The following is a 27,933-nucleotide window of genomic DNA, read 5'->3' as shown; positions in this document are numbered from 1 at the left end:
ATGCAAATTTCCCTCTTTGCCTTACTTCACTTTGATCAAATATGTTAAAGGCATCAGAGTTCCAGAGGGTGCTCTGTAACTGGAGAGCAGTGGAGGCAAGGACAATGACCACTAGAGGGCAGTGTGTCATAGCTGAAACATTGTTAGAGCAGAGTTGCCCAATGTTATATTCACCTGCGCCATATGAAAAATATAAAAAATATAAAGAAATCTACTTCTGCTACATATTTAATCCCTAACAACCAAACAACAGCCCAGATGCTGACAGCCTGAGCTGTCTGTCCTCTTTGCATCGAGAGTCAGGCTGAGCTGACTCCCTTCCCTGATTGGTTGGTTTGCTGTCAATCCAGATCAATGGTGTAGACATGACAGAGGCCAGACATGACCAGGCAGTAGCTCTCCTTACCGGCACCTCCCCCACCATCGCCCTCCTGTTGGAGCGGGACCAGGCTTCCCTGGGGGGATCTCCGGGCCTCTCCCGGGCCAGAGCCCACTCCCCTCCGCCCCCAGAGCCCTCCGACTCCCCCGACCAGGAGGACCCAACAGACGACCGCCTGTCTCCACAAGGGAACCACTTGAGCCGATTGGAGGATGAATATCCTATTGAGGTAAAAATATATATTTGATTCTGTGAGTTTGGATTCATCATGCATTTTCTAATGTGCACACCTAATGGCTGAATCACTCTGAGAGGGAGTGTTCTCGCCCAAACCGACCTTTGAGTGACGGTACAAACTTGCTCACTAGCAAACTATCTATATATTTATCCATCCAAGGAATGGATAAATCAAATAATTGAATTACTTGATCTGATTAGCTGTATGTAAATGAGTCTATCTGATGACATTGTGAGTTTCAAAAGGAGGAGAAAAATATAAATACCAAATGAATTTAACATCCGTTCACTTGGCTCCCTTGTCCTAAACGCTGTTCAGCCGTACAGAAGATGGTTCACGGTATGAAGACTGTAGCTGTTAGAAGCCAGTAGTGTATCGTGGAGAGTTGATTGAAAATCCCAGCTCTGTCCTTTCCTTTCCAAAAAGAATGCAACAACCGTGCTGCTTGTTGATTCACTATATTTGGGCCTTTCAACAGCGTCATGAGAGTTCCCTAGTTGTAGGTTACACTGTGTTTGTTAGACTCTCATAGAAACAAATAGGCTTTATATTTCATTTTCAAGTTCATTGCACAACCTCATTGAACCCTTTTACTGTTGAGAAACTTACCACTCTGCTGCAGTCTCACCGTGCTTGAATTAGGGCTGCTCCCGGAAAGTCGACGAGTCGCATCGTCAGTCTGGGACTCTTCAAGTCGAGCAGTCATTTTCTTTCTTTATTTTTATTTTTATTTTTTCAGTCAGTGTCCATTATAATACCAGGATAAAACAGGTACAAGCTTACAAAATGCACAGGGATGACATTTTATACATGAGGAATTATAAATAAGGCAAATCATATATTTTTATTTTAAAATTAAAAATGTTTATATATATATTTTTTTTTGTAATACATTTTTATATGTATGAATCGTCCACGTCCTGGCACGGACATGAACACAGCTCTCCTTGCGCCCGAATGGTGGCGAGCAACACAGAGCCGTGCCCCGTTCCGCCACATAAAACAACTAAAAACAAGTGTGGGGGCGGGTTATGACATGTAGACTTGTTAAGATTATTTTCTGCACATGACGCATGGAGAGGAGGTGATGGGGAGAGAGTCACGGAGAAAGTGTCCCCATTATGCACAGTTTTGTTCCATACCGTTCCATACGCACTTGTTTTGTTCCATAAGGAGACGTAAAATAAAATAACCTACATCCAAAATAAAAACACTGTTTTGGCGCAGCCAACCAGCGGTCTAAGCACAGTGAGAAGCTGCCACTGCTAAGTTTCTCAGTCGTACTGTAAAGATTTAGCAAGGTTGTGCTATGAATTTATAATTGATGGGAAACAACATTTTGATAAGGCCTGGATAGATGAATTGCGATGGTGATCTATCCTTTAATCTGTATTTGTTTGTTTAAAATCTATGTCCTACTTCCTGCTCCCACAGGAAGTGACTCTGGTAAAGTCAGGCGGCCCTCTAGGCCTGAGCATTGTGGGTGGCAGCGACCATGCCAGTCATCCGTTTGGGGTCAATGAGCCGGGAGTGTTCATCTCAAAGGTACAGTATGACTTTAAACATCCGCCTTGCAATGGATCTTGTTCTTGCGCTTAGCATCTTTTCATCTCTGCATCTTACTAAAATTCCTCTCACTGTGGCTGCGTTTGCTTTTCATGCCGTCAGGTCATTCCTCACGGCCTGGCATGTCAGAGCGGGCTGCGCGTCGGGGACAGAATACTGGAGGTGAACGCTATCGACCTGCGGCACGCCACCCACCAGGAGGCAGTGCGGGCCCTGCTGGCCAACAAACAGGAGATCTGCATGCTGGTGCGCAGAGACCCCTCCCCACCCGGCATGCAGGTGAGGCACTCTGCCCACTAACACACATGCTTCCCAAGCAGAGCCCTACTTTTTGCATCCGGGGAATGGAACTTGGTACATTGTGTAAGGATGCCATAAATGCGCTGGGGAGAAACAGTGAATGTTCAATTGTTAATAAAAGATTTATTAACAGTTATGTATTTACAAGATGATACATGCTAAAGATGAAATATATAATAGAATATTTATAGTATTTATAGAATTTTGGGGCTGCCTCCTGAAAGTCGACGAGTTGAATCATCAGTCGAGCAGTCGTTTTTTTAGTTTTTAGTTGTTTTTTTTTTTTTTTTTTTTTGGTCAGTGTGCATTAAAATAACAGGATAAAACACAGAGAAGCTTAATAAAATGAGCAGGGATAACATTTCAGTGAGGAATTATAAACAAGGGGAAATCATAAATATATTTTTACATGTGTGAATCATGTGCGTCCGGACACGGTGTGAACACGGCGCTCTGTGCGCCCCGATCGCTGTGCTCCGTTCCTCCAAAAACACAACTAAAAACTGTGTGTTTTAGTTGTTTTATGTTCGGCGACGGGGCATGGAGGAGCGGGACACAAGTAGAGATGGGTATCGTTAAGATGTGAACGATACTACCACTCTTACTGATACTGCTTATCAATGCGGTACTTTAACGGTACTCTTATGGGTTTTGTTTTTTTTTACTTTTTGGAGAGAAAAATTTAAACAAATTATGAGCAGAAATAACGCTGCTTTATTTTCTGCGCATTACACATGGAGAGGGGGCGATCGGGGCCTAATCTGCGCCCTCAGCTCCTCATGCCTGTGTGAGAGCCAGCCCTGCCCCCCTCGCACATACATCCATTCTGGCGATGAAGCAGAAGAGAGAGAGAGGAGAGATGTCTCTGCTGATAATATAGAAAATGCTTCTTAGGTCAATATCTTATTGTTATTGCAAGTTGGAAATGGGTGATATAGCCTAAATAAATGGAAAATAAATTTTCTCCAATAACGTTAACAGTATCGGTAACATTGAAATAATCTAGCCCGTTTAATACCGGGTCTATGTACCCAACCCCCGCTCCTCCGTGCCCCCGGCCGCCGCCACCAAATAGTCGAATATTTGCGTTGAACAGCCGTATCTGATTTCACTGACAAAATTCGAGTTGGGTACAGCCCTACATTTTTTTAGTTGTTAACAGTAATTATGGATTATACACGTAAAATATCACCTTATGACAATACATATATGAGACATGTAATATTGAGTATCTGATGAGCTGTGTGCGCTTGCAGGAGATCGTTATTCAGAAGCAGCCTGGGGAGAAGCTCGGCATCACTATCCGTGGTGGAGCCAAGGGCCACGCGGGAAACCCCTTCGACCCCACTGATGAGGGCATCTTCATCTCCAAGGTACCAGAGCTGCCTGGTCCATCCTAACCATACCTTCTCACAGGCTGGAGGCTTTAAATTGGAATACCGCCTTGTTCAGCATTAGCGTGGCCAAAACTACATCCCCAAAGTTTTTAATATTTATCATCTCAACGTGTCCTCTGTAGGTGAACTCTAACGGTGCGGCAGCCCGCGACGGGCGTCTCCAGGTGGGCATGCGGATCCTGGAGGTGAGCAACCACAGCCTGCTGGGCATGACGCACACCGAGGCCGTGCGCGTGCTCCGGGCCGTGGGCGACACATTGGTCATGCTGGTGTGTGATGGCTTCGACCCGTGCAATGCAGCCAGTGTAGAGGTGAGGAGCACCAGACGACATGTTGTGACTAATTATTCCTTTTTATTTAAGAGGATTTCGCTTGGTTAATGTGAGTCATCTGAAGGGTTCTGATAGGGCTGAAAGAATTTGGCATCTGTCTTAAAAGATGTACCATTAATCACCTTACAACATAAACAGACTTGTAATGCTTGTCTTTGTTTCGCGTCCAGGCATCTCCTGGCATCATTGCCAACCCATTTGCAACGGGCATTGTCCGCAAGAACAGCATGGAGAGCATCTCTTCCATAGACAGAGACCTCAGCCCAGAGGAGATGGATATCTTACAGAAGGTAGGACAGTGATGATAATCATACAATCCTATGAGAAGAAATGCATGAATCGTGGAATCAATTTCTGCACTTTGTGTACATTGTAATGCAGCCAGAAGAATTTCATTCCATGTAAATGTATTTTAGACGTGATCTTTGGCTTTCAATTGATTCCTAATTTAACTTAAAATTTCCATAGATTCATGGTATATATCGTCATACCTCCCGCTCCCGTCAAAACACATCTGAACACATTTTGTGTCGCTGTAGTTATTGAGAAAAATAATATTCTGTCCTAAACTCAACTAGTATAAATGGTTGATTTAACTAGTCCTAGTTTAGTCATCCTGTGTTCTAGCTTCCACCGTATATTATGTGTGGACCGGCGAAAGTCTTTGAATACATTCAATAAACTAAGATCTAGAATCTGATGTGGTCCTTCTTAATGTCGTCATGGTTTCTTTCCCAGGAATCTGAGATGGTGAGAGAGACCTCACAGTGGGAGAAAGAGGAAATGGAGAAAGTGGTGAGAGAAATATGTCTATAGGAATGTTTAGAAATCAAAAAGAAATTGGGGGGAGCCCAGGTTCCGAGTTATTACAGTCAGGTCGCTTGATGTTTGATCTTGGAATGGACAGCTGGGCGTGGTGAGCGTGAGCTTGGTCCACAGTGGTTCAAAACAAAGCCAAAAGAAACAAGCTAAGAGAGAAGATCAGAGCTGTCTGTTAGTGGGTGAATGGAGCTTCTCCTCCCCTGTGCCTCCAGTTGATGATGTCTGTGACCACACTATTCAAGCAACGCTTTTCCTTTAGGGATGCACTGATACTGGAAGTTGTACAGGTTACAAGTACTGAGTACTCAGTGATGGGTACCTGCTGATCCCTGGCACCAAAACAATATTAAGAGCAGTATATATAAAGACCATGATGTCTTGATTCTTTTCAGTAATTGATTTATTCACTGCTTTGTTTAAGCAAAATAATGTATAAACATTAAACCAAGTGTGGAAGGATAAGTACATGAGCCCTGTGCCAGTATCTGTGCATTCCTGTCGACCTCGCATGCTTTTCTCTGCTTCTATTAGTAAATCATAAAAAAGAAAACCTTCTAATGTACGTGGGTTCTATTCCTTCTTTCCCTCTATCCTTTTCTCCCCTGCTCTCTCCTGAACTTTGGGTGCATTTGAACTCACCATACACCTCCATCCCGTCTCATCCCACCACACCACTGACTTTGAACTGTCTCCACGTCCACTCCTTCCACCACCCTGTCCTGGCTTTCCCCTCCTTTTCAACGCCATTTCATTCATTACCTTTTCATTACTCATTCCCGTGTGGCTGTGTTGTGGTTGTGGTGATCTTCCTCCTCCTCTTCCTCCTCCCCTGCTGTCTTGGCAAAGGAGCGCATGCGTTTGGAGCGAGAGGAGGCGACACGCCTGCTAGAAGAGGAGACGGAGGTGAGACAGGACCCAGGAGGCCTTCGCTCCGATGCTGGGCCGAACCCCATCCAAAACAAACAGTTACAGAGGATTTGACCATGTTTCCGTGTGGGGCCGGGCAATGTAATCATCATTTTACATGATATGTATATAGATCACAATATCTGCTTTTTTCTGACTTAGAGTTGAAGAATTCAACTTATCACTATCAAACTATCTTGACACATATGTTAAAACTACAATCTTAAAATATTTCAGACCTCAGGAATTTTTAGTCATATGTCGCGTCATATTGACTATCACAATTTGACAAAGTCCTCATTTCATCTCATAAAAATCAAGTTATTGCCCAGCTCTATTTCCATCTTTCTTTGTGTTCTGTTTGGGAAGTCTGTCGTTTAGAGCATCAAAGATACAATCGTGCTGTTCTTCCCTCATATGTCTCATTCTGTCTGCTTCTCTGTAGAACCTTGGTGCTGGACCTCTGAAACTGGACTACAAGACCCTGGCCGCACTGCCCACCACCAGTCTGCAGAAGGTCAACAGGGTGAGTGTAATTCAACCTCCCCTCCGCTGCTTTAGCAACCACAAGTTGGTCTTGGGCTGTTGACCCTTGTTGGCTATTTAGTGGACAAGCTTGGGGTCGGCCTTTTTGAAGGGTGTTCCAAATCGTTGATCCACTATAAGTCCAATACAAATAACCCCAAATGCACTTCGGAATGTAGTAAGAATGTTCAATCTGAGAGCACAAATGTCGTAGGGAAAGGGGTTTGGCCAAATAAGATCCTTTTTTTTTTTTTTTTTTTTTTTTTTTCGCTGACTCATTCCTGATGTAGTCAAATATTGTGCAGTGAATAATTTGGAAAGGAACCTTAACAGTAGGCCTTTATTCCATTGACAACAAGGGCCTGACTCAAACATTTAAGGGGCTTGTTTTCCTTGGGAAGAGTTACGATATCCCCGCAGTTATGTTGGGATAATGATGAACTGCCCTTCACAGTTTGGAAAATACCTCCATGGAATCCACCGTTTACCTCCCGGGAAAACCCTCAGTGACCCAGGGCAAGGCAGTTGGCCTCGGAGGGCCCGAATGTCAAGCCCAAAGCCCGAGTTCTGCATTCCTCGCCAGGACCTCAGGCTTACGGTCGTTCCAAGGCTGAACTTGTAAAGGGACCAACCCAGTGTGAGGTCACTTCCCTCTCAGCAGTGCATATGAAGGCCAGCCCTGACCCAACAAGGAAGGACACATGTTGAGAGGATTATGGGAAGAAGGAGACAACGCTGGGAACAGAAAGGAAGATGTGTCCAATAATGAATGGAATGCCAATGGCTTACAGAGGGGAAAAAAAACTTCAATCACAAGAAGGCTACGGGCGGCGTGAAAGCATTTATTATCATGGTACTGGCATTAAATCTCATGCTGTATCAATGATATTATGGTATGTGCCAATACATTCAAAATCCCACTTTAAAAGATCAAACAAGGTTGGATCAATGAGATACAATCTAACTGTAATCCACCATTTGGAGAAATATTTAGTCATATAATTGAAAGTTTTTAGTGAATCCCGATTTGAAAATGTCTATTAGAAGATCATACGATACCGCCAGAGACAATAATATGAAGTTTGAAAGTATGTCTGTGGTGTCCGTGCGGGCAGCAGGCCCTGGCAGACAGAGAGGTGTGAGGGTCGGGGATGAGGGGGAAGGGGGCAACAGCTGGCTGCTATCAGCCCCACCAGACTTCACCCACTGGGCTATTTTAAACCAGAGTCCTGGTCTGGCATTGGATGGATTCTGTGGAGGGAGGGAGACAGGAGCAGGGTGTGAGACAGGAGGGAGAGCGCGTCGCCGGTGAGAACGGGAAGGAAGAGTCGTTTCAAAGTGATACTCTTGGAAGACGCGGTTCTGTCTGGATTCCCGCAGACCTCGTCCTGCCAACATCCCACTGTAAGTTATCAAGATGCCGGGGAGGTGGCTGACTGTTTTCCTCTTCTTTCCGTCTGTTTCTGTCAATCATTCTTTTTTTTTTTTTTTTTTAATTCAGTCTTGGCAGTTTTTTGGGGGGGATTTGGGATTTTATGACAGGTTGAAAGCTGAGTTCGGGGGAAGTAATTGTGTGGTTTGATGTCCTCTGACACCTCTTCTTCTGGCTTAAAAATAACAACAGGGTTTAAATTATCAGCTGAATTTTGGTATTCAGTGCTAAATCAGAGCTCTGCAAACACACCTTCCTGACTTTGACTTATCGATTGGTTGAAACCTCGGATATAAAAAGCAGGAAAAATACACTTTTTTTATTACTGAGTTTCAGTCCTCTGTATGACATGCAGCTGTTGCTGCTGTAAGTATTAGAGCTGGGTTGTCACAGTACACCTGTCCAAACCTGTAAGATATACCCCCCCAAAAATTGATGTCCACTCCAAAGATATTCCACACGTTAAAAAAAAGTCAAGTATGCAAATTTTAGGATTCTTAATGCGTGTCTATTCTGTTCCCGCCCATTTCTTGACCTTCTTTTCATAGCGATTCGGAATTTAGGGTGTAGTCTATGTGCGGGAGAGTCACTTCAGTACTTCCCCGTTGTGTTTGCGATGCAGCTCACCCAGACACTACTACAGCTGCGAACAGTCATCCTGGCGGCATGTTTGCATGCTCCTTGAAACCCCCTCCCAGCTGTCCCTTGCGGCCTTGTGTCGAGGTGCCAAAGGGGTATTGGTTCGCATTCCGCCCCACTGACCCTCGTACTGCACAGGCCCCTTTTAGAAACCTTGTCGAGAACCAGGTTAAGCAGTGTCACAATGCTCGTATTCTTGGTCACGCTATTTTGATCGTAAGCAGATATGTCACGGCCATGACTTAAGAATTCCCCATTCCCCTCGTTACCTTTTTAGATGTATGAGGTACTTTTTGAGACTTTTTCCACTGGCCGGGTGATATGGAGGCGTTTATTTCCACCATAATAAAAAGTTTTACCTAATATTAATATATGCACCACAGTATCTGTATATTAATTAAAAATCTCACATTAAAGACATGACATCACAGCAGAACTTTTCTAATTAAACTAAAAATAATTAACTTAATATGACAAATTTGCTGTCACGTCCTCTGACGATATGACAATATTTAGACTTCATGACTACATTATCCACGGTTCTGAACTCTGTGGAGTTGATTGAGGGCAGGCCTTGTCAGAAAGCATGGTGTTACGGAGCCGAAGTGTCTCACCATTCTGATAATACGGTTATTTAGGGGCCAAGGCTGAGGGCTGTGGTAATGGGAGGGTTGACTCTCAACTGTACATAGAGCCCTTTAATGGTCTGGAATGATAAGCCCCGATTTAGTTATTAAAGGGCCTTGAGTAATGATTTCATTAACAGCGTCATCGAGGTTGGTTTTGCTTTCTTGGCACGACAAGCTTGAATAAGTGTCAGTCAGCTTCATAGAACTACACAACATGTAAAGCTGAGATGCACAAGTCCAGTGGACTTATTTTGGATTTATTTTGACCTTTGTTTCATGTAACTTGACTGCCAGATTTACATTTTAAACCACTATTCTTTAAGACCAACATCCCACTCCCACCTTCCACCTTGATGTTGAGGATGAGCATTCCAGTGGCACCTGTCAAGGGGTAGTATATTTTAGTATTATTATATATATATACTATTATATATTTATATATATATATATATGAGGCAGCAGGTGAAGAGTGAGTTGTGTTGAAGCAGCGTAAGGATCTGAGCCACTTTGACAAGGAGCACATTGTGATGCTGGACGACTGGGTCAGAGCATCTCCACAAGCACAGGTCTTGTGGCTGTTCCCGCTGTGCAGTGGTTACTACCTAAAGTGTCCAAGAAAGGACGACCGTGAACAGGCCACAGGGTCACGGGGCCCAAGGCTCATTGATGCATGTGGGGAGCCAGGTCCAGCCCGTCTGGTTGGATCCCACAGAAGGACTTCTGTAGCACAAAGTGTTGAAACAGTGAATGGTGCTATGATAGAAAGGTGTAGGACACAGTGCATGGTATGGGCCTGCGTAGTCGCAGACCGGTCGGAGTGCCCATGCTGACCCCTGTCCACAGCCAAAAGCCGCTTCAATGGGCACACGAGTGTAAGACTGGGTAGGTATAGAAGTGGGATAATAAGTCACTTTTTCACTTCATGCCTGCCAAAACTAGTTATGGATCATAAATGTGTGGTGTTGACTGTGGAAGTGATGTGTTGCAGCAGGGAGTACCGTAAGAAAACACAAAATACCTTCAAACTATTGGAGGTGGCTTATTAGGTTTCCTTGTTCTCTCCTCATCCTTCAGTCATCGCTGTTACTCTGACACCCAGCCATTGTCATGGCAATGCTTTTAGTTTTTCCTCTATTGTCTCTAAACTTTCTTTTTATATTCCTTCCGTTATAATCTGAGTTTACTTCTTTTCCTTCCTTGCTTTTCTTCCGTCCTTTGCTCCCGTTCAGTTCTCTCCCTCTGTAAGTCAGACAGCTTCGATGGAGGCAACATTACAGGCTCAGTGCTGTTCCCCCCTAGAGCCCCTGGGCTTCGGCGAAAACCTCTACCACATGGACCCCCGGTCCTTCCCCGCAATGGATCCAGAAACTGGACTCCTCCACGTCTCTCCGCTCTCTGCCGATTTAAGCTCCATAAGCCAGAACAACTCATCAACCCCCGTCAGTTCTACATCAGCGTCACTAACGGGTGAAGAGGAGGAGGAGTGCCTGGTGGACTCTCAGCCGATCTGCTTCAAGGAGAACCCCTTCTTAGTGGCCAATCGCAGAGGCAAGGGTCGCCCCCCAAAAGAGCGCATCCTGTCGGGGCCTCCTGTAGGATACGGGAGGCAGGGCCAACTGCAGCCCTGGTTGTTCAGCAAGGCAAGAGGCCTGCCTGCGTGCGGTGCTTTTGTTTGTGATGCTTTTTGTTTGTTTATTAGGCATGGTGTGTTGGTGTGCAGTGGTTTTACACTTTACTCACTTTTCTCACTGGAACCCGGTTTCTGTAGTTGTACATTTTCCAATACCTTAAGGTTTTTTATGGGGGCCTTGATTGAACTTTGCTTTTAGCACCGCAATCGTATCTGTCCTTCAACCGGAAGAGAGACCTAGATGTTGATCTGTGAGGAACGTTTTGATCGTTGTAGAACTTTAAATTAAGGTTTTTCTTCTCTCATTATCGGACATTTGCTTGTTTTAATCCACTTGTACCAAATCAATTATGTAAAGCAAGTAGAGTTAGACATTTGGATATATTTTATTTGTCACAACCAAGATGAGGTATGAGCATGGGGCTTTGAGGACCTTGATTCCTTGTTTTTGGAGTTCTACAGCGTTCTACGCAAGGCTGGGTGGAGTCAGGGGTCTTCTCATAAGATAACCTGTAGCCACATGGAACAGTGCATGTTTACCAACAGGAGCTGATTGTTTGTTAATTTAGTGGGAACGATCGCTCGACAAGAGATGTGCAAGTTCGAAGTTCAGAAAGTAAATGTCCAGCCAGTTATTAGATGCAAGCATCTGGATCAGCTCAGCCCAGACGTACATTTAATAAGCCAGTTCACTTGACGCACGGTGTGGCAAAAAACATGCTCCACCCCGTGCAGCAACACAACTCTCTAAACCTGGAATTTTCATTCTGGTGGTAAAACATGTTGTTAAACGACGCCACCAAGGAAAGTAAGACTGAGGGTTCTTCTCTTCGTATTTCTTTTTGTTCCGTTTGTCCAGGCGTCTTCCTCTGATCTCCCACGGACAGACAGCCCGGTCAGGGATGGCTCCTACTCACCCAGCATCCAGCCGGTGAGACCGAAATACAGCCTTTCTCCAACCATCACCATCATCTGCTTCCCCCACCAGCTCTTCTCTTCCCGTTTTGCTACTCCACAGTAAAAACGTTGCGGCAACCTCAACTAAAATGAAATGAGGACCAGGCCATCCAGAAGGAATGCTGTTCAAGGCTTTTGTTTTGTTCTTTACTAATGATTTTCCTGTTTGTGAAACCAAGGTCAATATTGTTTCAACGGGGGCGTTTGAATTCACTGGATGGCACTGGCTGTTTGGTCCCGAGTCAAGAATGTTAAATGTTTTATTTTTCTCAATCAAACTGGAACGAAGGCAAAATGGGTTTCTAAAATAATCAACTTAAATAAGGCCGAAGAAATACAAAGTGAAATAGAATTAAGAAGAAACTATTGAAATAGCATATTGTGTGAGACTACAATAATCTTGCTTCTTCGCCAGTCGCTCTGAGTTGATGACAGGATGTAGACGTATCGGTCACTTCCTGGTTGTCTCTGTTGAACAGTTTCTTCTTCCTGTAGTCCAGCCACAACTCCTCCAGCAGCTCCCTGTACGCAGGCAGGGAAACGCGCTTCGTAAGTGGAGCCCCGCGCCCCTCTCCTCCAGCATGTGTGTGTTCCTTCCCTCACTGTCTATTGGGGACGGGAGAAAAGAATAGATTCACTTCAGAACGGCAATTTTGTTTTGGACGATTTTCATCTCCTCGGCGAATCAGAATAATCCGAGAATCGTCAACTGTTGGCCGATGAATTGTGACGGTGCCGGCGAGGGCTCCCCGATGATTCCCGTCTCTAATATCTGTCGGGACGCGTGCGTTCTAACCAGCCTGGCGTCATGTCTGCATCTGCCCTGTCGGTGCTTACGGCACGTGACCGCTGCCTCGTGACGGACGAGCAGCTCTGCATCCGTTCATTAATGATCGAGAACATTGTTACAGTCCCTTCAGAGTTTTTCCAACGTCTGCGACCAAAAATGCTTAATTTTGCCGCTGCCTCTCTCAAAACATGCAACGCAAATAGTGTTTTTGTTTTGTGCGCTTTTTTTTTTTGGCAGTACATGTTTTTTTTGTTTTTGTTTTTTTTTGCTTCAGTTCCATTAGTGAATCTGTAAAATAAGCACCAACTAAAATCAGTTTTGTATGACGTGGAAGTGGCATCTTGCCATTTAATACACAACGGTTGCGGCAAAATATCTTCAGTAGTCTGATTTGGGACCAATTTTGAAGTAATACTTTGCATTTGAGGCAGCGCTGCACCGTGCCTGCGTTCCGGTTTTCCCGTTTTCATTTTAGATCGGTTTATTTTCGTGTCTTTCCAAACCTGTATGACACAACATTTCTAAACACAACGCGGCTTCTTTTTAGTTTTGGTTCAATAAGGGAACCGAGCGCACAGCGGCCACCCCGCTCTCTAAACATCGCCATCGGCCATTGAAAAGCTCATATGGGTCGACCACTAGTACCTGTGAGAATTGCCTCCGTCCTGCAGATACCGGGTGCTTGTTGTGCTCCTGCGGCACATGCCTCTTGAAACCCGATAGGCGGGCGTGGTGTGATCGTCTGAGGTGTCATGTCAACCCCTGCATTCTTTTATATCTCATTTCAGGCAAGCATTCATTACACCTCCACTCCTGCCGCTAAGGAGAGAAATCCTTCATCAGTGAGTGTTTCACGAGAGTCCGTCGGCGCTCTGTGCCACCAAACAGAGCTTTGCTGGTCCCGGATCAGCTGTTATTCACCATCCTGCGGCTCAGGTCCCTCATTTGCGCTTTTGACAACTTTGCCTCGTTTTTTCTCTCTCCCCTCCAGACCAGACCGGGCGCCATCCAGCCGCTGGGGCGCGTCAGGCCGAGTGTCTCTCCATCCACCCCCGACGGCCACAGTCCAAACCCATTCCAGCATGGTCCTCCCCCCTCTGTAAGACCCCTCACCACCACCACCACCACCACCACGTAGGGCTCCGCCCCCCTCAACCTCTCCACCAGTCTCTGCGCTCCACCCACACTGCAGTGCCGCCACGGCACTCCCACGCCCAAACACGACCAACGACACCAGAGTTTAAATTTCCTCCCAGAGGCTCGTATCAAAAGAAGGGTTACGTAGGAGCTGAGCGGCACGGAAGACGGACGGAGAGCTAACGAGTTTCAAGTCATTTCAGTTCAGCTGGAAACGTGACGCAAATGTCCCGGTTACACATCGTCCCAGGCGGCTGGGGGGGATTTTCCTGTTCTTTCCAAATAGGATTTCTAAGGTTATCGAACTGCATCTACTGACAAATCATAAATAAATAAATGACGTTTGAATGTATTTTAGGATTTAAACATCTAGCATTTGGTTCGTTCTTTGCACCACAATGAATGTGAAACAGTCGACATTCCCCCCAAAAGCCACGAAAAGTCACGAAAAGTCGTTGTGCTTCATGTAGAAAACTCAGTTGATGGAATCTGTTGTCGTTCATTCAAAGGCTCTTTAAAAAGTCCTGATACGTCCAGGTACCTTTAAAAATATATTGAAAGTATGACTTTCATCCGTATCTTCGCCGTTGTACCGCAACAAAAATAATAATAATAATAATAATAATACGCCCATGAAGTACAAACTGTGAAAAGTTATAAACAATGTGGACACATCAGCAGCGCGTCATTGTCCGAGCCCTACGGTCTGTTGTCGTCCGTTCGTCTGTCTGTCTCCCTGCCTCACGTGAAAACAGCGGCCATGCTGTTTATGCCTCTTCTCCTCCACCATCTCCTTCAACTCAGCTGCTCTTCCTCATAGCATACCTGTCCTTCTCATGTCGGTCTGTCTGTCCTCCCATCTTCTTCTTCTTCTTCTTCTTCTTCCTCCTCCTCTTCCCTGCCATATTAAACCCCCCACCCCACCCCACCCCACCCCTGCAGCATCGTGCTCCCTCCCCCACCTCCCCCGACGAGTTCCCCATGAATATCAAGCAGGCATACAAGGCGTTTGCCGCCGTGCCTCACTCTCCGGCCGTGCTGGAGCCCCCGCAGGTAGGCCGCGCCGCCCGGGTCACAACCGCCAGCATGCTGTGTTGATTGGTCGGTGCCCCCGCCCCGCCCTCCACCCCTCCCGCCCTTCCTTTCCCGTGGCGGAGCAGGCTGCTCTGATGGCGCCTGTTGACGTGCTGTGGCGTGCCTCGTGTCGCTGGTTGTGTTATCGACCCTCCATCCCCATCCGCTATTGAAGTGTTTGGTGTGGTTCCTGCCCCTGTGTTCAGTAGGGGCAGGAAAATGATTAAAAAATGGATTCTCTGATACCATTCAATTCTATTGTTCCGATTTGAAAGTTGTAATGTTAATTTGAACACCACCATAGTCACAAATTAATTGAAATATTACATTTCTGGATTACACTTAATTTGTTTAGTGAAATATTTTTGTAATGCCAATCATATGGTTGACGGAAAAGTGGGAAGCGATTCGCATGATGTATAAATAATGTCAATACATGGTCATAGAATTGGTATCGTGAGCCGTCTCATGAACGTGGCATTGAATCACATCGTGACCCTGTGGGATCCTTCCCAGCCCCCAGCGCTCGTATCCAGCCCCACGTCTCCCCTGAAAGCCTCAGTTCTGTCTTTTCGCTGCCTGCTCTCCCCTCTTCATGTTTGCTCTCGTGGTCTTGCTTCACTCTGACCTCACTTGTCTCCTCCGCTCTGGCCCCTCAGGACTCGTATGGCGTGAGGAACAATGTCCACCCCCTGCAGTCTTCTCCAGAGGTGAGGCACAGCACACGGGGTCTTTCCGTGACCTTGTCTGTAACAGTGATTCTCAACCATTTCCACATCAAGGAGCCTCAGTTTGATACGCAGGAGGCCACAGGCCCCATTTGATGAGATTGAGTCTCTGGGACCCAAATCTGAGAATTAATTTGTTAGAGTTTCATTTATATTGTTGGATATGATTTTCTGTCTATGTCTTAATAAAAATGAAAATAAATAGATCTTAAATAAAAAGACAGGCGTGGGAGTCGGGGCACACCGCTGTCTGGAGGAGAAACCAAGAAGAAGCACCTGCCCCTCGATGCCCCATGGACCCCCTGGTGCCCTTTTATCAAGCTCCTTTTTGTTTGTTTGGTTTTTTTAAGCGTGGGTGGACATCGAGGTCGTGGATTGTCTGGGCAAGACACGCACATCCACGCACATCCATGTCCATGTGCGCACAGCGGAGCGGGCGTCCCATCGTGCACCATGGCGGGCGTGACCATTGCTCTGCTGTGCTGCTCGTTTGCCTCGAAGCGGCGCTGGGCTCCATGAGCTCTCTCCTTCTTTTTTGAGCACCTGTCCCTCTGAGTGTCTGTACAGCACCGAGAGCAGGGAAGTGACTTCCCTTCACCGGCTCTTACTGGACAGTTCTGAGCGAAGACGGCGAGAGCCTCCGCCCCCTCACCCCCCCTTCCCGCTCCAAAACAGTTGTGATGGAGGGTTGAACGGAAGGATCAAAACCAAGAAGGATATCTGGATTAAATATGAAACCCGCTTCACTAACATGACATCCTTTATAATTAAAAAATAAAACCGTAAAACAAGCTTTTAGGTGTGAATCTGAATAACGGCATTAACATCAAAAATATAAGTTATAAATCCTAAAGCCACGTAAGCCCCAGTTCCTGATTGGTCGGGCATATAAGGTGACCTCCGCCCCCACGCTGACACCCTGTGTGGCCGTTTCAGCCGGCGCTCAACGACGAGGTGTTTGATGACGGTGTAGATGGGTGTGGGGGAGGAGGTAGGGAGCGACCCGCGGCGGCTTCTCCGAGAACCTCCGTCTCTTCAGACCGCCGGGACTATGCGAGTCTGGCGGCGGTTCCACGCCTCTCCAGGCCGTCCCTGGACCTGCAGGTACCCAGCATGCCCAGAGGCGGAGGACCCCTGGCCGCCAGGGGCCGCCAGGGGCCGCTAGGAGGCGCTGGTGTGGGCTCTGCTGGGGCTTGACAAGTGGTGGTGTCCCTTCAATCTGACTCAGCTCAAGGTGCCGGGTGCTGACTTGACCGTGAAATAGGTTTTATACCTGCAGCTCTTCTCTCTTCTCACTTCTCACTGCGTTCCGCACTGAAATGGCAGCATCACCAGCATCGGCAGCTCCGTACATGGATTCACCGCCTGAAAGATCTGAGTTACTGTTCAAATCAGCAGCATTGACGACATAATTGTACTAACAAGACTAACATTTGGTTTTTCAGATGATTCAGTTCTATGCTTCTCATAACACACCGTCTTCTAGACATTTGTTTATTCAAAAGAGGAACAAAGAGGATGCTGCTGCTCTCTGGGAAGAAGAGCCACATGATAAACATGATACATTTTACTATTTGGTTAACTTTCTTTTTGCCTCGACGCGGAACAAACGATTCTTAGGTAAAATTTTTCAAATTGGCCTTGAATTGAGCTAAACTCAGCATTAAAAGTGATTTTGAAGTCGAGCAGAGAGCAGATGATTGTCTTTCAGTCAAGATAACAACAAACCGCTCTCCCAGAAAGCACCGCATCCACCTTAGAAGCCCGAACCGGTCTGACCGTCTGACCGTCCTGTCGCCCCCCGCACACACACAGATGCCCTCCCCGGGGGGCAAGGCCAGCCCCGAGCAGCGCTCCTTCAGGGACCGGCAGAAGTACTTTGAGATGGACATGAGGCAGCAGACTCCAGACAAGCCCAAGCCTCGCGTCTCCCTGGTTGGAGCAGACGACCTGAAGAAGATGAGGGAGGAGGAAGGTCGGTCGCCAAACGTCCTCGTCTCTGCCACAAATCAACAGCAAATGACTGGAAAATGATTAATTATGGGAAAGTTCTGTAGTTGATGGAGTAGAGTTGATTATTAAATAAAATGAAAATCAAGATTTATATTAATATATATTTCAGACGAAAAAGGCGCCGTTGTAGAACTTTTAACATTTAAGACATTTTGAGAGAGTTTTTTTAATTAAAGTAGAAATGTCAATGTGGTACATTAACTGGAGTCATTTTACATTCGGGTATTTCTACTTTTACCGAGGCAAAACGGCTGAGTTCTCCTCCTGCCACTGGCTGCGGAAAATTCTGGAAAGTTCTGAGAAATCAATACTAGAGAAGCGTGCGATGCCTGAACTGAGCCTGCCCCCCCCCCCCCCTTCCCGCCGCAGAGCGACGGTTCGAGCAGCGTGCACGGGAGTACCTGATGGACGAGGAGGAGGAGGAGGAGGAGGACCTGGCGGCCCAGGTGGCGGAGATGAAGGCCACGGGGAAGGTGCTGCTGGACGGGGTGGAGTACAAGGTGGAGCCGGTGTCCACTCCGTCCAGACACTGTTCCACTCCGCCCAGCTACAACGTCACACCGCCCAGCTACTGCGGCAGCTCAGGGTACCAGCCGGCTGCGCGCACTTCAACGGCGCTTCCTTAACTCTGCTTTTTTTAAACGGTCATTTTCCGTCTGTGGACTGGAAAACGAAATGTGTTCCAGGTCACGTACGAGGACTGTGCACACGCAGCTCAGGGTTCCATACAGACACAATGTTTTGAACAAAGGAGAAATGCTTAGATCCATTTGCAGAGACAGTGAATTAAAAGTCAACAATTAATTTGCTTCCAAATATTTCAAGTACTACTATTTCTTGTGGCTTCTTGTATTAGTTTTTCTTACTTATAGCTACGAGTGCAAGTAATAGTCTCTTATGAAGCTCAGCTTTTAAAAACCAGCCAGAGCTTATTTATGCCCTTTGGCAAATTTGAAGACTTGACGTTTTCTGCTTCTAGGCCTTCCTCAGTCGATGGACGAGGTGAATCCCAGAGGAATTCTCTGGAGGAGAGTTTCCGGTTGGAGCAGCGTCCCAACTCCGTGACTGGGTAACCATGGATACCATGTTATAGTTACACATCCCGGTGGAAACCACACGGTCATTAGACCTTCTGATTTCTGTTCAAAGCTTCGGACTGTCAGTACTGAACTTGTAATAACCACTCTTGTAAAAACATAGCTTCCATGTTCCATGGTCGTCATCAAGATGTGTATTGAATACAGCTACATTCAAATCCAGGACCAGCGTTCTGACTGACTGACTGACTGACTGACTGACTGGCTGGCTGGCTGACTGGCTGACTGACTGTGGAGACACTTAGTCAGTCGACAGAATTTCCCTAGTTTTTAAATTCTTTCCCCGTTGTGTGTTGTTCTCCTCAGCCCGGTGCCGGTGCACCCCGGGGAGGTCGGCTCGGCGGCTCCCATCCGCACCGCCAAGGCGGAGCGCCGGCACCAGGAGAGGCTGCGCATGCAGAGCCCCGAGCTGGCGGCGGCCCCCGACAAGGACCTCTCGCCCGCCGAGAAGAGGGCGCTGGAGGCCGAGAAGAGAGCCATGTGGAGGGCAGCACGGTAAATACGCACTCATCCCGCTGCGGAGAGGTGGACGTAGCCACTGCGGAGAGGTGGACGTAGCCACTGCGGAGAGGTGGACGTAGCCACTGCGGAGAGGTGGACGTAGCCACTGCGGGGAGGTGGGGTTTCGTGTCTGAAGGTGAAACAGTAGTGGCCCCCTGCTGGCCAACTGCAGAATGATTGAAATGCCGTGGTTTTGGTGGAAGCTCCATCGTCGTTTGTTTCCAGCTCCATGTGTGCGCGGTGTAAGAGGTGTGGACTGGTGTCGCACCCGTGTACCATAAGGATCGTCCCTCATGTGGTTTCCCCAATTATGAGCTTGTTCCTTAAACGTGGTTTGTTTTTTGTTTTTTGATCATTTTAAAGATTATTTATCTCAAATAGACGATATATTCAAAATATAAATATGTTTGGAAATATAAAAAGAAAATAAAAATAACTGGTGACACCTAAAGAAACAGTTTCCATTTGTGTTTATGACAATTTTAAATCGATTCAGAAATTGAAATATAACTTTGTCTTATCAGAGTATTGATTTAATTGATTGATTTTTTTTGCTCAAATAAAACCAAAACCAAGCCCCAGGGTTAGTGACACAGTTTGGCCATTTCCCAGCATTCCTGGTGGCCAGACACGGGGTCAAAGGTCATTCAGTGTGTGTTCCCGTCTCCCTCCACTTCCTCAGCGTCGGTGTTTTTAATCTTCCTTTCTGCAACGTTTCTCTCCTCTGTCCCTCCACCTTCCGTTTACCCTCCTCACCTGCTGTTCCTCCCCTTCCCCTCCGCCTCCACCTTCCACCTCCGCTCCTTCTGTCGTCCTCCGTCTCCTCCCTTATTGTCTTCCTGTCCCACGCCCCTCCTCCCCGTCTCCCCTCTTTCTCTTATCTCCTCCGCCCCTCTCCTGTCTTCCCTTCCTCTCCTCCTACTTTGCTCCTGCCTTTCCATCCTCTTCTTCCTCACCCTGTCTCCCCTCCTCCTCCTCCTCCTCCTCCTCCTCCTCCTCGGTGTGGCCCCTGGGGGTCCAGGCCCAGTGGTCTGGAGGAGGATGTGAGGCAGTATGAGCAGGACCTGGCTCGGAGGCTCTACCAGGCCAGAGTTCGGGCCTCTCAGCCCTCCGTCACCGCCGCCACCGCCTCCTCCTCCTCCACCCTCTCCTCTGCCGCCTCCCAGCCCAGGTGTGACCCTCGGCCCCCGGCTCCGGGGCCACGCACGGCATGGTGGAGGGGGGGGGGGGCTTCAGATGTCTTGCTTCTGCACGTTTTGGCTGTTTCCATGGCTATCGTCCTCTTCCTCCTCTTCCTCTTCTTCTTCCACCTCCTCCACCCCCTCCTCCTCCTCCTCCTTCTCTTCCTCTTCCTCCTCCTCTTCCTCCTCCTCCGTCTTTCAGCTGTTTGTGTTGGTGCTTCCTTCCTCACTCACATGCAGCCACAGTAAGAAGCAGCGAGACAGAGACTCCCAAACACCTGACGTAGTCCTTCAGTGGAGGAAGAAGTACTTGAGTAAAAGTACAAATACCACATTGACTTAGACCTGATGTCAATGTGGTATTTAGTATTTGCACTACTTATATACATTATATTCTGTCTTCATATTTGAGTCATGATTGTTTTCCGTATATATTCAGTATATTTCTTGAGCCGTCTACGACTTGTTGTTCTTGTGTCTGAATTTCCCGTCCAGAGCTGAACAGCAGCAGCGTCTTGTCTCCTTGTTTCTACATCGTAAATACAAACAGTGTTTGTAGCCAGAGCCTGACTCCAACACACACACAACTACAATTTATGATGATGTTATAATCATTGACAAGTAAAGCTGAAGTGTGAAAAGCAGCGTGACTTTGTTAGAAATGCAGTCGAGCAAAAGTCAAAAGTCTCTGAAAAGTATGAATATACTTAAGTACAGATACTTGTGAAAGGTACTTGAGTAAAGCAACAAAGTACTTGTACTTTGTTGCTTTCCACCACCGGTCTCTCTCTCTCTCTCTCTCTCAGGATGAAGTCCTTGGAGCAGGACGCTCTCAAGGCCCAGATGGTCATCGCTAAGTCCAAGGAGGGGAAGAAACGCTTGGACCAGCTGGCAGAGTCTCCCTCGCCAGCACCCACGCCCTCCCCCACCCCTCCGGAAGGTGGGTGTCCCCACTCCCCACCCCCGTACTCCAACCAAGCGTGACGCTTTTATAAAATTGTTCTTGCATGAAAACACCACGTGATGCCCGGTTCCTCGCTCCAAACCTCCTGTGTTTCTCCTGCAGAGCCCAGTCCTCGAGGAGTGACCTCCCCCGGCCGCCTGGTAAGCTGCTCCTCCACCCGACCCTCCTCAAAAGCACCAAACAAATGGAACCGGTGTCGTAAGCGGCCCCACCCCCTGCGTCGCCTCTAGTCCCGCTTTTCCAGAGCGTCGTGTTTATCGAAACGCTGTGACTGGTTCTCCAGGACGACAGTGTTTAGGGGGGAAGTAGAAGTAGATTTGGCTTGAAGACGCGTCACCCCGACCAATCAGAGCTCAGAACGTCCTCCACACGCAGCGGCTGCCTCCTCAAGTTTCCCACCAGCCTGTTCTCCCCCTCCTCCCCTCTCACCCTCTCTGTGTCCTCCCCTCTCACCCTCTCTGTGTTCTCCCCCTCCTCCCCTCTCGCATTCTGTTCTTCCTCTCCGTGCCTCCCCTCCTCCGCTCATCCCTGTTTACGATCCTTCCAGTCGCTGTCGTCAAAGAAGTTTGACTACCGACAGTTTGCTGCCATCCCTTCTTCCAAACCCGTTTACGACATCCAGGTATTGGCTGCATGCTCAGCCCCCCTCCCAGCTTTCCTCATCACTGTTCCCCTCTCAAAAACAACCCCCCCCCCTCCCTCCCCATAATCAGGAAGTGTGAGTCTTGGTTCTGGCTCTCTGATTGGTGGATGATTTCCCGCTTTGCCCCTCTCGGGGTGTGGCTGGCTAAACTGTTTATTTCGACCTGATCGCCTCCCTGGGGTGTTGATCTGGAAACGACCTTCTCCAAGTTCTCCTCATGCCCACCCCGCCCACCGGCACGTCTAACGACCTCTCCACTAGCTAGTCACTCAGCCAATCAACCAGTGTCACCTAACCTGACTAACCGGGGTCAGGTCCTGGGGGTGAAGCGGCCACAACGGCCCTTTTCCCCCTCACGCCGTCCGCTCGGCCACACCCGTTCCCCCGTGTCGACGGAACATCACGGGTCTCTGCGCCGGGTGGGCGACGCCCCAGGGGGGCCGGGAGCTTGTTTGTTTTGGGAGGCGGGGGCGGTTTGGTGCCGTGTGTGGTGGTCTGTACTCCGCTTGGTGCAGCGTGTGGTGTCGTCGTCCTCGTTCCCTCGCCGGGTTCCCTGGAACTGACCTCGCTTCTGTGTAACCGTCCTGTCTCACACTCATGTGAATGAACTTAGTGGACTTTTTTGTGTTGGTGTCAAAGGGGGAAACCACAAGTGTTTGGAAGAATTGTGTCCTCGAAAACCCCGGAAACCCCTGGTGATGAACTAACTCAGCCGTCCTCTGCTGGTAGAGGCAGCTTGGTTGTATCAGTCTCAGGCCTCGTCCACACGTATACGGATATTTCTGAAAACACAAAAAAATCCCGTCCAAGAGAAGACGCACAAGCTCTCCAGGCCAGTAGGTGGCGATAAAGTCACAAAAGTTGCTGTCAAACACCACAGGAGAACGTTGAGCATGCGTAGCGGGGAGCGATGCACCGGTACAGGGTGTGGTATCGAACCGTTCGATCCACCCCCTACGGTTCAATACGTTCAAAACCGCGGTTTCACGGTAGAAGGGGCGGAGCCGCGCAAAATCTCTCTCATTTTTGTGCGAGGCGCCTGTTTTTATTCCAACCGCGCGCGGCTACGCAGCCTTTACCATAGAAACACCAGATAAAACGACACGGAAATGGTTTTGTAAAGAGTGCGATCAATCAAGGTGTCCAGTGGGAAAGTAAAGCCTCCTTCTCACCAGACGGTGTCCATCACAAACGATCCGCTTCTTTTGAGCCGTTCTTTGGTTGGAATGAAGGGAGCGGAGTCTCGCTTTTTATTTTCATTTCATTCTAAGTTGCCGTCTCCTGCCACCAGACAATGTTTCCCTCCATGTAGAGGTTTTCTAAGGAGCGCACCCACAGTCGCGTCAGGTTGACAAAGCCACGGCAGCACGTCCTGGTCTGACCGCGAGCTTTATTTTACATTACTATTCACGTGTGAAAAATACTGTTTATACCGGTTCTACACAAAAATAACCAACTGTATTAATTATTTTATCTATTTTTTTTTATTGTGAAACCTTCAAAAAATATTATATATATATATATATATATAACTAAATATTAATGGAAGTTAGTATTTAAATTATCCACCTCCCTGGACTCCGCCCTTCCAATCAGATGAACTTATGCAAATTAGAACAACCAATGACCCTGAACCTCCACAGTCATACACACAGAGCGTTACACTTGTTATTTAGGGAACAATACTTCAAAACATTTTTTACACCTTTTGAAATTAAAAAAAAGTCTATTTTTTTCTTAAATATAAAGATCCCAAAACTGTACCGTTACCGTGTCCCCAAAGCCCTGAGAGATGCTGAGCCGTGAGCCGGCTGTACCGCTGTGGCCTTCACACATCTCCGCCCCCGGAGGCCAAGAGGCCGGAGAAAACACCGCGTTTTCAGACATCCGTCTACGTGTGGACAGGGCCCGAGTGGCCGAGTGCGCCCCCAAACCGCTCCCCGCACGGCGACGCACGGCGACGCACGGCGACGCACGGCGACGCACGGCGACGGCTTCCCGCGCCACTTCCTGTCCGGCCTGGCATGTGACTCATCCCCCGCTCCTCTGTTTCAGTCCCCCGACGCCGTGGACGACATGCAGTTCATCGACGACGGCTCCAGCGGTGCAGGTGAGTGGAGGGGTCAAAGTTCACTTCCTGTTCCGCCCCCTTCATGTGGGAGAGAATCGGTGAAGCCTCAAATGGAGGCGAGAGACGGTTTGACGGGGAAACCACGGCCGCGCTCATCTCATCCTGTTCCTCTGGTTTAGGTGACTACCTGGGATGAGACGCTGCTTCTTGGTAGGACATTGTGTGTGTGTGTGTGTGTGTGTGTGTGTGTGTGTGTGTGTGTGTGTGTGTGTGTGTGTGTGTGTGTGTGTGTCCTCGCTAGCGTAGCGGCGTTGCTTCCTGCTCTTCTGGTCGGACCCAAAGTGGGAACATCAGACTTAACTGGACGTGTTGTGTCAAACTAACCCTCTGCTGCTTGGCTGCATCAATCAGTGCTTGTGTCCAGGTGCTTGAAAAGGGTTAAATTCAAGAATCAAAACCACGAAAAGTCGAGTGAAGTTCGTCTAAAGTTTGAGCTTCAACGGTGCTAATTCCAGTGATTTGTTGGAATCTTTTCATTCATATTTGTTTTTGTCGAGTCCTTCCGCCTCAGAACCCACATTTGGGAGGCTGTAAACGCCCTCCACCCCTCAGCGCCACCTCCACCCTCGTCATACATTGTCAGTGTGGATGGCTGGGTGGAGCCGCTCCACCCTCCCGGTTCCTCTCAGCTCGCGTCGCGGGGACGGTGCTGAAACAACGGAACCTTTGTCCGCGGCCGCGCCCACATCCAGACCCAGAATCCCAGCGAGCGGCTCCGTTGTTTCAGGACCTGGTGCTGATCACGCTTCTGATACGATTCAATTCAAAGATTTGAAATATTAATACTTTGTGGGCAAACGTCTTCCACTCCTAGATTCTTATTTCATCCCCAGAGGGAAAACCGCAAATTTTTAATAATTTAAAACAATTGGAATTGAAAGGTTTTGTTCAGTACAGTTCTTCCCCTCACACGGTCCAGTATCCCTATTGAATCTTATCGCCTTTGTATGAAACCCGCCCCAAACGACTCGCTACCGACGCCATTTTGTCCGTTGTGCTGTCGCAGGCGTGAACCCGGACGCCGAGCTGCTGCCGCCGCCGCCGGACGCCGCCTCGACGCTGGAGGAAATGCACGTGTACAGCAACAAGCGCAAGCTGCGACAGGGCCGCCGCAGCCTGGAGACGGCCGTGCCCACGTAACCACACACACACACACACACACACACACACACACACCAGGAGGTGGTGTGACCGGACATGCAGACTTAAGAGATGCGCGCACACACACACACACACACACACACACACACACACACACACACACACACACACACACACACACACACACCTCTGCTCATACCCGTGTGCCAGTCTGCGCTCACTCGCTTTGTCTGTTGGAGCCTCGACTGCTGCTGCTGCTGCTGTTGCTGCTGTTGCTGCTGTTGTTGTTGTTGTTGTTGTTGTTGTTAGTTCTACACCTCCAGACAAAAAAAAAAAAAAAAAAAAAAAGGACAGAATCTGAGCTGTAATCCTGCTACGTCAGGGGCGGTCGGAGTGGATGTACATAAAGAGGGGACGTCGCGCTGCCGCCACCGTCACAGAGCGGTGTTTAAAAGGACACTACACCCAAACCCCGCCCTCCCCTGAGGTTCTTAACTAATTTATACTGAGTTGATTTTAAATGCGGTGGAAGAGGCTGCTTCACTGCTGTAAAGCTCCTTCACGGTTGTTGTCCTTCTTTCCTTACGTCCAAGGACAAAGTTGACTGTTGATCGTCGTTACGTTGCAAACTCACATCTCGTTTTTAGCTTTTTATTTTTGACTCGTCGTGAAGCTGCACGATGGCGTCACTTAATTATCTCTCTGAGCGAGGCAGCGTGCAGCGCAGAGCAGGAAGCCCCTACGTGTCGCACGTTGGGGGCGGTGTCCTGGTGGGGGCGGTGTCCTGGTGAGGGCGGTGTCCTGGTGGGGGCGGTGTCCTGGTGGGGGCGGTGTCCTGGTGGGGGCGGTGTCCTGGTGGGGGCGTTTTTAAACTTTCAAACCTGTGAATCTTCTCTGGGCGGCTCGTGAAGGTAGCGGACGTTTTGTTTTTGTTTTTTGTTTTTAACTCTGTGTTTGGTTAATTTAAATCTGATGCCACTGAGAGAAAAAAAATCATTTTATTGTGTGAATAATGTCAACAAAAAACAAACAAAACAAAACAAAAAAAAATTACTGAAAGGAAAGCGAACTTTTGGGTTTGTGTCACTGCTTGATACTGGGAGAGCTCTGCTTGTATAGCGGTTTGAAGGGGAGACTGGTGTTTAAATCCCCGGTTCCTCTAAGCACATTAATTTAACGTAGGCTTTACTAATCCTAGCTTTTCCACCTCAGACTGAAACTCAGTTTGATCGGTAACGTTTGTGAATGTCGTTATTTTTTTTTACTTACGGTAGTTTAACTCTTCTTCTGCAGACAAGTGGGATTCACTACATGGAACTTTTATTTTGATAATCTCTTGTTTTGAGTTCTCCGGGGGGGGTGGGGGGGTTGGGTGGGGTTTAGGATGGAGGCTTAGAGCTCACACCAGACTGTAACTAGTGAATTTGTACAACCAAAGAAGTCTATTTTGTGGTTCAGGAATAATAAATTTTACTTTTCATTTAACGAGCTGCGTCATCTCTGCTTCCTTTCACCTGTGGCTTCACTCGACTGTTTATCAAAACAAAATGAATCGTTTACATTTTGACTTCGGCGGCCACGACTGATCTGTCATCTAACATTATGGGATGGGTTGGAACACGGATCAGGTCTAATCTCAGACTCAATGACACTTTAATCTGGACTCAGTGAAACAGCCTCAGTCCTGGTTTAAAACGTCTGAAGTCCAGGAGGAGGATTTGACCTTTTAGAGGTTGTTGCATATGAGGACGATGGGATAACAGCGCTGACCTGATCCAAAATGGAGATATTTTAGGCATTTAATAATGGAAGGTTTGATATTATACTGTAGGCATCCACTGGTGGCAAATCCAAAGAATAAAGTAATATTTACCCCCAATTATAACATTGTAGAATGGGTAGAAATGCCTCCTGTACATGCAAGAGGTCCGTTGGCCCAATGAGTTCATCTTTAAATAGACTTATATCGACTTTGAACCAGACTGCTGAGGGCGGAGCCGCTTCACTGTTTCAGGAACCTGTGAGGGGCGCGGCAGAGACGCCGGGCGGCAGGAAGGAAACAACCAGAAAATGACACATGGAAAAGAGAATAAAGTGAATAAAACATCCACACTAAGACGTCGTGGCGGGTGAACGGCACCTTCACAACGTGTCGACCTACATTGAAAACTGTTTTAATAAATCTATTTATTCCAATACAGTTGGTGTGTTTGTATATTTTCAAATGCATATGAACGTTGGAACGTTCTCATCTCGTAAAATGTAAATAATTCCAAGAGGCTGCTGGATGGGACCGGCTGCCCCCTCCAGGACAAGGACTATATTACAACATGTGACTAATTGAATTTTGAAATAAAAATAAAATGTATATGAAATTAAATCTCTAGTGACAGTTGCAATATTTTTATTATTATATTCTATTCGTAGAAAATGACTATTGAAAAAAATCCCTTATGAGGAACTCTGGTGCACAGCGTAACCCTAATATTGAGGTTCCAAATAAAGGGAGCTGTACTCACCCAGGAGGAGGTGCAGCCGCTCTGCTCCGCCCGGCTGATGGAGGTGGAGGCGCTTTTCTGATTGACCTCTGCGCCTCCTGCCGTGCACACACCCAGCACCACCGCGGGACATGTTTCCATCTCTGCGAAGCCTTTTTCTTTCATAATTCCACATCGTGTAAGTGAAACATGCAGGGGATTGACAACTTGTCAAATTTGCTTTTTTTTTTTTTGGTGCTATTCGCTGAAACCCTGGAAACAACTACGATAAACATTGATAAACATTGATATCCCAGAACTCAGATTCCACATGTTTTTGTAGA

At 47.6% G+C, this 27,933-nt stretch overlaps 1 protein-coding gene across 17 annotated transcripts in view; it reads left to right on the top strand.

Moving 5' to 3' along the window:
* The window catches only part of scrib (scribble planar cell polarity protein), an 88,391-nt gene extending 61,928 nt beyond the window's left edge, over positions 1 to 26,463 (top strand). For 3 of the 17 annotated variants that reach the window (XM_080020006.1, XM_080020015.1, XM_080020016.1), the window contains exons 21-46: positions 351 to 608; positions 2,052 to 2,162; positions 2,286 to 2,462; positions 3,740 to 3,856; positions 4,003 to 4,191; positions 4,383 to 4,502; positions 4,951 to 5,007; positions 5,881 to 5,937; positions 6,386 to 6,466; positions 10,395 to 10,805; positions 11,655 to 11,726; positions 12,248 to 12,301; positions 13,331 to 13,384; positions 13,534 to 13,641; positions 14,622 to 14,732; positions 15,413 to 15,463; positions 17,297 to 17,456; positions 17,864 to 18,080; positions 18,474 to 18,563; positions 18,898 to 19,086; positions 20,114 to 20,263; positions 21,080 to 21,213; positions 21,340 to 21,377; positions 21,785 to 21,859; positions 23,936 to 23,990; positions 25,018 to 26,463. In XM_080020006.1, the coding sequence (XP_079876132.1) occupies positions 351 to 608; positions 2,052 to 2,162; positions 2,286 to 2,462; positions 3,740 to 3,856; positions 4,003 to 4,191; positions 4,383 to 4,502; positions 4,951 to 5,007; positions 5,881 to 5,937; positions 6,386 to 6,466; positions 10,395 to 10,805; positions 11,655 to 11,726; positions 12,248 to 12,301; positions 13,331 to 13,384; positions 13,534 to 13,641; positions 14,622 to 14,732; positions 15,413 to 15,463; positions 17,297 to 17,456; positions 17,864 to 18,080; positions 18,474 to 18,563; positions 18,898 to 19,086; positions 20,114 to 20,263; positions 21,080 to 21,213; positions 21,340 to 21,377; positions 21,785 to 21,859; positions 23,936 to 23,990; positions 25,018 to 25,151 (3,270 nt within the window). In that variant the 3' untranslated portion in view covers positions 25,152 to 26,463. Of the gene's footprint in view, positions 1 to 350; positions 609 to 2,051; positions 2,163 to 2,285; positions 2,463 to 3,739; positions 3,857 to 4,002; positions 4,192 to 4,382; positions 4,503 to 4,950; positions 5,008 to 5,880; positions 5,938 to 6,385; positions 6,467 to 10,394; positions 10,806 to 11,654; positions 11,727 to 12,247; positions 12,302 to 13,330; positions 13,385 to 13,533; positions 13,642 to 14,621; positions 14,733 to 15,412; positions 15,464 to 17,296; positions 17,457 to 17,863; positions 18,081 to 18,473; positions 18,564 to 18,897; positions 19,087 to 20,113; positions 20,264 to 21,079; positions 21,214 to 21,339; positions 21,378 to 21,784; positions 21,860 to 23,935; positions 23,991 to 24,130; positions 24,162 to 25,017 lie in introns of all 17 variants that reach the window. The other 14 variants (XM_080020022.1, XM_080020008.1, XM_080020018.1 and 11 more) reach the window with 14 other exon arrangements.
* The last annotated feature ends 1,470 nt before the right edge of the window (positions 26,464 to 27,933 follow it).

Source organism: Zeus faber (assembly GCF_960531495.2).
Source record: "Zeus faber genome assembly, chromosome: 19".
Lineage (NCBI taxonomy): Eukaryota > Metazoa > Chordata > Actinopteri > Zeiformes > Zeidae > Zeus > Zeus faber.
This window is presented reverse-complemented; position numbering and strand designations above follow the sequence as displayed.